General features: G+C 45.5%; 1 protein-coding gene across 4 annotated transcripts in view; it reads right to left on the bottom strand.

Annotated features, from left to right (window-relative positions):
* Positions 1-8,851, bottom strand: part of Tgm6 (transglutaminase 6) — a 44,938-nt gene that overhangs the window by 4,562 nt on the left and 31,525 nt on the right. For all 4 annotated transcript variants that reach the window (XM_031373655.1, XM_031373654.1, XM_031373653.1 and 1 more), the window contains 5 exons: positions 7,677-7,854; positions 7,106-7,244; positions 5,764-5,867; positions 5,454-5,696; positions 3,796-4,137 (listed from right to left, as the gene is read on the bottom strand). In XM_031373655.1, coding sequence (XP_031229515.1) covers positions 3,796-4,137; positions 5,454-5,696; positions 5,764-5,867; positions 7,106-7,244; positions 7,677-7,854 — 1,006 coding nt within the window. The remainder of the gene's footprint in view (positions 1-3,795; positions 4,138-5,453; positions 5,697-5,763; positions 5,868-7,105; positions 7,245-7,676; positions 7,855-8,851) is intronic.

Genomic DNA, 8,851 nt, shown 5'->3' with positions numbered 1-8,851 from the left:
TCTCTCTCTCTCTCTCTCTCTCCCCTCTCCTCTATTGCTTACTTAATAAATTTGCTTGTTAAAACAGAAAGTACACTATTGTAGATAAGTCTGAACTACACAAAACAGATGCTAATGCGTTTTCTGGGCTCCCTTACTTCACTGGGTTACTACTAGAAGAATCTTTGTTACAATAATAATACTTTTGAAAACAAATTTTTATTAAAGGACTAAGGTGCACTGGGACCTGGAAGCACTTTCAGGAATAAACTAATACAACCCTTAGAACCGACCCTGGACAGATGTTGTAACTATTATGTCCAACTTACAGTAATGTCTAATGAACATATGTTCATTAGATAGTAGGCATTATGCAAAATACCTTACATTTATCATTACTTCTTTCACAGTCATAGGTCATGGCTCTCCAAGAGTGGTCCTGGGACCAGCATTATCACAATCAACTGGAAACTCATTGGAATGCAAATCCCTGAGCTCTCTCTTGGATAACAAACATGCTACCAGTGATATGTTTGGGCAGAACATTGGCACCAATCCAGACTCTCGAGAAAGGTGGCCCCTCACAATGCGAAACCCCCCTAAGTCATGGACTCCATTCACAGTTAAGAAATGCTGAGGTTTTCCCCCAAGTAGTGGTTCTCCACAACGTCTCAGTCAGCTGGAAGTCAGACAGTTATTGAATATTCATCCAACATAGCAGATACACTTTCTTCTCAAGCTCATATTCACCAAGACAGATCATATTCTTTGCCATCAATAACATTAATAACTATATAAAACAGAGATAATGCAGTGTGTACCCTCAGATCAGGGGAAATCTAGCAGAAAACAATAACAAAGAAAACTGGAAAATATAAAATGCTAAGAGATTAAAGGATTTATTACTTAAAAAAAAAAAGTCTTGCTATTTAACTCAGGCTGGCTTTAAACTTATTTATGTTCTTCCTGCTTAAGCCTCCTGCCTTCTAGAATTATGTTTGCTCTACCATGCCTAGCTCAGTATTCTTCTAAAAGAACACTGTCCAAAGAAAAAATATCAAGATAGATATCAAGATTTAAATATTTTGAACAAAATGAAAATGAAAATGCTTTGTGAGGAATGTTAAAAGGAGTGCTAAGGAGGACATTTTTACTATTCAGTCGTGAAAAGGGACAGATTTAAAATCATTAATCTAAATGTCCATAGGAAACAAGAAAGATTAAAGCCAATACATGCCAGGAAAAAGAAAAGGAATAAAAAGAGCTGGGCCTGATGGTATGCAGGAGGACCACAAGTTCAAATTCCTGTTGGGCCTACAGGCTCACTCAAGGCTAGCCTGAGCAAATCAGTGAGACTCTGTCTCAAAATAAAATGAAAAAGTGGAGGGGCAGGGATGGTGCTCAGTGTGAAGTTCCTATAAAGCAAAAAGCCTCATATTCAATCTGTAGCATTACAACAATCAGCCAACCAACCAACCAACCAACCAGCCATCAATCAACCAACCAGCCAGCCAACCAACCAACCAACCAACCAATCAATCAACCAACCAACCAACCAACCAACCAACCAGCCAACCAACTAACCAACCAACCAGCCATCAATCAAGCAACCAGCCAGCCAACCAACCAACCAACCAACCAACCAATCAACCAACCAACCAACCAACCAACCAACCAACCAATCAACCAACCAGCCAGCCAGCCAACCAACCAACCAACCAACCAACCAGCCAGCCAGCCAGCCAGCCAGCCAGCCAGCCAGCCAGCCAGCCAGCCAACCAACCAAAGAAACAATAGAAAGAAACAAAACCAACAAAAGAAAGAGCAAAGGAATCATACAAAAAGAGAATAGTACAAAGGAAAGATAGAGGGAATAATACTAATTAGAGTAGAAACCAATGAACATTAAAGTTTAAAAAAAATGTCAGAATTGAAAGTCAGCCAAACTTAAAGCTGGTTCTTTGGGAAAAAGAAAACACCTTGAATTTATCTAAAAATTTAAACTAAGTAAAGTGATATCTATGAAGAGTTTATAAAATGAGCTATAATTTAATATAAAGAGTGCACAGCGTGGCAATATTTAATTAGGACTATGCTTTTGAAAAGGCAAACAGGCAGTGCACATTTAGAAGGAGAACCTGCCAGCAGTCCGTAGGTAGGGGTGAGATAAGAGACTATTTTTCTCTTTTGCTTTTTAAGCTCTTTAATGAATATGTATTATTTTGAACATGAAAAATGCTAAAAGCCGGGAGATGCTAATTTATTCCATTACAAACTGTTATTTTGTGATTTAGATTTTATGAAAAGAAATGACAGAGCTAAAGCTGTGTGGCACCCTTCATGGGCTTTTATGCCTGTCTAAGCCTACAAGGTATGTGTGCCAGGAGCTGGTCCAGAGGGGTGACAGTAATTAACTTTGTATAGCTGTATCCTTAGAATTCAGACATCATGTGAGAGAAGAGACAGGGACTGACACGTGATACTTAATACACACACATAATGCACACAGTTAGGAAAGATGTGGGGACAGAGACAGAAATGGGAGGCATACAGAGATGGAGAGAGCAGTGACATGTAGCTAGGAAGACAGAGGGACCATATGTGTGAAGAGTCAGGTAGAGACAGATGCCACGAGGAAAGAGGCAATTAGGAAAAAGATGGAAGAACGAGCAAATGAGGGCCAAATCACACAAGAAGAATGAGGTGTTCAAGGCTCATGAAGAACATCCCTGTCTGATCAACAACAAAAACAAAACAAAACAAAAAAACAAAACAACCCCCCCAAACAAGCAAAACAAAACAATAACCAAACAAAAAACGAACACACAAAAACAAAGAAACAAAAAAAAAAAAAAAAAAAAAAAAAAAAAAAAAAAAAAAAAAAAAAAAAAAAAAGAAAAGAAAAGAAAAAAGAAACGAGGCTAGTTAAAATTAAAATTATTAAAAATCTTCAAAAGGCCCAGAGCCATGATGGCATTTCACAGTGAAATGTCAAGTGTGGATCTTAGGCAAATGCCCCATCAAGAGAACATCACTGGCATGGGATGAGCCATCCACTGTGCAGCCTGCAGACAAACAGCTAGGTGCTGAGGTGCTGGGCCCTGGCAGTGTTGTGGGCCTTGGAACCCTAACCCCAAGCCCCCCAAGGTCCTCTAAGCCAGGGTTTGGGTCATGCCTGCCACCACGTGTACCAGGTGTGAATTTCAACTCTGAGTGTAGGCTTACTTCTCCAAAGGACGGGGACATTGCTGGTATCTAGGATGCCTATGGATGTTAGAAAAGTGACACAGGGCATGTCCTGGGCACCGTGACATGCTCCCACCATGTGCTTATTTGGTTTGTAAATAATCACATTAGATGTGATGACTAGGGTGTAAGTCACCTTACTCTCAAAGCCCAGTTTGCCACCTGTCATTTGTATTGCCATCATAATACAGTGAGTCACATGACTATGATATCCTCCTCTGACCTTCGGTTTTCTTTTTTGTTTTTGTTTTTTCTAGACATGGTTTCTCTGTATAGCCCTGTCTGTCCTGGTTCTCACTCTGTAGACCAGGTTGGCCTCGAACTCAGAAATCTACCTGCCTCTGCCTCCCAAGTGCTGGGATTAAAGGTGTGTGCCACCGCCGCCCGGCTGACCTTCAGTTTTCTTATCTCTTCAGTGGGGACAAGTGGCAAGCACTGACCACAAAGCTTAAGGCTGTCCTTCTTGGGGATGAATGTAAATCTGGGAATCCCCCTTACTGCTGCTCAACCCGCCAGGCAACTTGGACAAGGAGGTATTGGCCAGAACCCACTAAAACTCCCTGATCCTACCTTCTAGTGGTCCTAGCTTCACAATGTGGGATTCACGCAGGATCTCTGCCACCGGCTTGCGGGTATAGAGGATGGTGGCGCCACTCACATTGACTCGGACCCGCTGGGCCCTGGCGGTGAGGTTGGTTAAGCACAGAGCCAGCTTCAGGTCCTGGCCGAGCACGGGAGGCTCCAGCACTTTGAACTTGCCGGTGATGCTGGGTTTGGTGACAGGTTCCAGGAGGTCATCGCTCCAGACACCACGCACACTGGCCCTGCGGATCCGCCGCCTCTTCGCCCCGGTTTCCAGGCTGAGCAGTTTCTTCACAGCTTTGCTGTACACCTGTCTCTCCTTCCGTGACCCTGCAGGGCACCCTCATGTTAGGAACAGGCAGGACACTCTTCCAACCCAGGTCCAGGCTCTGTCGCTCTGGGAAGACCCACCAACTGTCACCACCTTAAATTCCCATGGCTCTTGGAGGGCTCAGGCTGGAAGCCCAAGCGACATAGGGAGCCCTTTGCCAAATGTCCATGTTTGCTTCTCTGTTTAAATATACATCACAATAGTTGTTAACATATCAGATCAGGACATTTCAGCATCTCTGGCAGCTGAGTGTCAAGAGTCTCGTTATTGCCATCATATAATGGGATGCTGATTTTGGGCCAAGGCCAACTCAGGACAAAAATAAATAATAAAAACAAACAAACAAACAAATAAATCCCGGGACTCCACAGTTTGAATTCCAGAAAGTCTGTGTAGATGGCAGACGAGCTCTCCTTGCCCACCAGTCTACCCTGATGGTCCGGGAAGAGGACAAAGGGTGGTGATCCCAGAAGAGATGGTAACCAAGGTGATGCTGGAGAGAATGGAGCCGAGGTTTGGGGTGTTTTCAACAGCAGGGTAAATATCGAACTCCCTACCACAGAGGGTGGTGGCCCCATGGCAGTCTCACCTGATGTATGGAACCTCAGATTATCTGGGCAGGGGCAATACCCGAAGGACATGCTGTATGGACACAGCAGCTCTGGGGAGACTCTGGGACAGACTCACTCTCCTTCCTGTAACCCACTAGTGTCACTGCTCTGGTTTATGTTCGGGGAGCAGCAGAGACGTTTTAAACTGATTCCAGTTTGAAGCAGATCCTAATCACTTGGGAGCATGTCTTCGCAAGCAGACATGGCTGGGCATATGGACCAAATTTACCACCCTGTCCAGGGGTCTGCTTCCCCATGGGAAAAAGGAGACCTTCATTCAGGGTACAGTGTTGGAGGCAGCCATGAAAAAACCTCCATCTGTCTTGTTTTTGTTCCTCAACAAACACAGGTTCTTCCGTAAGCTAGGGACTAGGCTGCAGCAGAGGCCTGGGAAATGACAGAATCCAGTGTCACTGGATCCAGTCTATGTCTCCTACTTGTGCCATCTCTAACACAAGTCCCCGTGCTTGCTACTGTCCCCGTGATCACTCTCTGTACATACCTTGAGGAAGCATCGCTCCTACATAGGAACCTAACCCAGAAGAGAGGTGCATCAGGCACGGAAGGCAGATGCTGGCCGCACAAATGATGCTGAAGCAAAGCTACTGTCGCCAACCTCACTTCTGGAGAGGATCTGGCCCCAGATTTTCTATGGATTATCTGTATCCCACAGACCATTGTGGGAGGCTGACAAAGACCCTCACCTTCTGGATACTTGTAGAGGCCTGTGATGTCCACACGAGAGTCACTGCCCACGGCCTTGGTACTGATGCACCTGCCGATCTTCTTGGTGTCCGAGTACACACGCTCCCGCCTCTTGTCCTCATGCCAAAGCCAGGTGATGTAGTCTGCGTTGACCTCGGCAAAGACGAAGGGGCCGTCATGGGCCAGATGCACATCACCCTCACGGATGGCAGTGACAGAGGCAGGGCCACACTGGAACATACCTGGGCGGGAGGGGTATCGTGAGCAGTGTTCTGCCAAGTGGGGCTGGGTCCACCCAAGGATCCCTACCTTCGCTCTCCTCTTGGGGCGTGGCATCCAGAACCTGCCAGCCATCATAGGAGGGGCCCAGGTCCTGTCGTGCAAACCAGCTCTCATTCCAGACGTGGAAGTTCCTGCCAGAGACATGGGTAAGGAGGCAGCTGTGTACATACAGAGGCCCTGGGAAGGGGAGTCCCCATTGCAGACCAGTTTCACCTCATGAACCACTTATTCACTTGGTCTGATGGAGACTTTCACATTTGTGTGTGCATGTATGTATGCCACATGTGAACAACCACTGCCTCACGCCGCTTACACTCTCTGATGTAGGTCAGGCTGGTCTGTAGCTCCTCATGTAGGCCAGGCTGAGCCCCTTGAGGGCTAGAATCATGTGCTGCCATGCCAGGCAAAAAGGCAGGATATCATAGTAGCAACTGTTACGTGTGTCTTTACGTATGTGTATGCTAGTGTGAGTGTATGTTTATGTGTACATGTATGTAATGTATGTGTGTATAAGTATATGTACATGTGCATGTGTGCATAAGTGTGTATTTGTCTGTATCCTTGCATATTTGTGTCTTTTTGTGTTCATGCATCTTCCTACTTGTATATTGCTGTATGCTTTGTTTTTGTGTGCTTACATGTATGTGTGTATATGTATGTCTCTGTATATTTATGTACGTGTTTTTCTATTTGTGAATATGTGTGTGTATACACACATACATACAGTCTTGTGTGTGTGTGTGTTCATTTTAATGAAGGAGGCAGATAGGAAGCCTCAAATACTATAATAAATTCTGCGCAGAAAATTAAGGGCTTATACCAGAGAATGGCTGCTGGAAACTTACTCTCGGTAAATGATAACTAACATGAGGCCTGTACTCAGATGGATTAGCAGAGAACGACCAAAGGGAACAGCTTTCTGGGTAGGGGGAACAGTATGTACAAAGGCTAGGAGACAGGAAATTCTTAGTGTGTTTATCTTGGGCCTGATAGATGGGAGGGTGGGTAGGGTGCAGGCTGTGCAGATATTGTGTGGGCCCTGGTGAGGCCATCTTGACTATTTTTATCTTCCTATGATCACAGTGAGGCCATGAGATTAGGAGCGGTGGTGTCATTTGCACAGGGTCACACGGGAAGCAAACATCATTGGGAAACCAGACCCTTGCTTTACTAAGCTGGGGTTAAGGGGCAATGAAACTCCCCTGGGGAGGCCATTCTCACGGAAAAATAAATCAATAACCATCTGGGAGGGAAAGGGAGGTGACAACGTCAGGAGGAAATGTCTGTGTAAGGAGAGGAGAGAGGGATCGAACCCTTAGCACTGGGCCGGGCGGCTCCTGACCCCGATTCTCAGTGGCTTGGGACCTACCACATGCTGTCTTCTGTCAGGTCCTCCAGGGTTCGGCCATAAGAGTCCACATATTTGTCCACACTCAGATTGCCATCAGTGTCGTGGGCTGAGTTGAAGTTGGACACCACCCTGGTTGCAATCCCCAGGCACCTGAGGACTGTGGAGTGGAGAGCCCGCTGTAGGCTGCCCTGCCTGTATGGCCTCAGCCCTAGCCTCTCTACTGTGGAGTTCCTCCCTCAGAACCACCAAGTCCTCTGCACTCTCTCAGAGGGCTTCCATGGATGCTCCCGTCAACCTTGTCTTGGTAGGCAGGCTCTGTGTCCACAGGACAATGCTATATACCTTTCTGAGGGAATCTGCGGACCGCAGAGATTGACTAGTGACACCCGAGACAGAGGCAGAGGGAGGATTTATGCCAAACAAAAGACCGAAATACCAGATAAATGAACTGTTTGGTTCCTTTCTTCCTTAACCAGATTTCTATTTCCTCTTCATTAATGAAAACTGACTATAACATATGCAAATCTATGTAAACCCATTCAAATTTAAGGTGTGTATGTGTGCTGATAGGAAGTTTTTCTTTCCATACCAGTGCACATGACTCCAGCGAAGACCCAGCACTGGCCATATTTGACTGGCTTGTACTTGCCCTTGAACCACTTCTGCAGGATGGCCACACTGCCACGCCAGTTCAGAGGGTTGGTGCCACCGCCATATTTGCCCTGCCACTGGCCTTGTACCACACCTCGGTCGTTGTTGCTGTTCACCTGAGCAGAGAAGGTGTAAGTCAGTCACTGGGCAGGCAGCTCCAGGCAGCTCCTTTCATTGTAAACTCATTTTCAAGCTTTGGAATCCCAAGCCAATGGAGTCACTCTTTGCCTTTAAGTTGACTGAAAATTGGGACACTTTGCTTTCTTAAAATACCACATGTGTGTGTTTGTGTGTGTGTGTGTGTGTGTGTCTAGAGTGTAGATCACATGATTAGCATGCAAGAGGCCTGGAACTTGATCTGAACACCTTCCCATACACAAAACTAAAAAAGCCTACTTTTTACATTATTTATAATTTTCAATTATCTTCAATTTGGATAGTCTGTTGTACAGTCTTGGCTCTCAGAGTCCCAGGAGGTCTGCTGTGAGTCTGTGTCTCCTAGACATGACCTGGAAGCGTCACCTCTGGTTCCTCAACAGAATGGCTGCCTACACTAGTACAACAGCCACAGACATGCTAGCATGCAAGGGGGAATCTCACGGAGCCCACCTAAGACACAGAGCTCCAGACAACTAAGAAGGACGAGAGTGGGAGGGACCGTCTTCCCTAGGGATGAGTTCCCTAATTGGTTATCCAGTACCATGTGGTCAGCCCTGAAATCATATACACACAAGTAAAACTAAACAGACTAAGCAGGCTGTATTTATATATTATATACTTAAGCATTGTATACACACACACACACACACACACACACACACACACACACACACATACACACATACACACATACACACACATACACACACACACACACACATACACACACACACACACACACACACACACACCAATAACAATGGGGAATAATGAGGCAATGATTTTTGAGAGGGAGCAAGGGATATATTGGAGGGCCAAAAGAGAAAGGGTATGATGATGTAATTATATTTTAATTAAAAAATTCTAATAATAGGCTCTCTTCCTGCCTTTTGTGGCATATGGCCTCCAGCTTATGATAAGTTAAGATGGGTGCTCCTTCCCTGGAGAGGTGGG

This window comes from Mastomys coucha, unplaced genomic scaffold (assembly GCF_008632895.1).
Source record: "Mastomys coucha isolate ucsf_1 unplaced genomic scaffold, UCSF_Mcou_1 pScaffold15, whole genome shotgun sequence".
In the NCBI taxonomy this organism is placed as follows: Eukaryota; Metazoa; Chordata; class Mammalia; order Rodentia; family Muridae; genus Mastomys; species Mastomys coucha.
The sequence above is the reverse complement of the archived record's forward strand: the minus strand, read 5'-3'. Positions and strand labels throughout refer to the sequence as shown.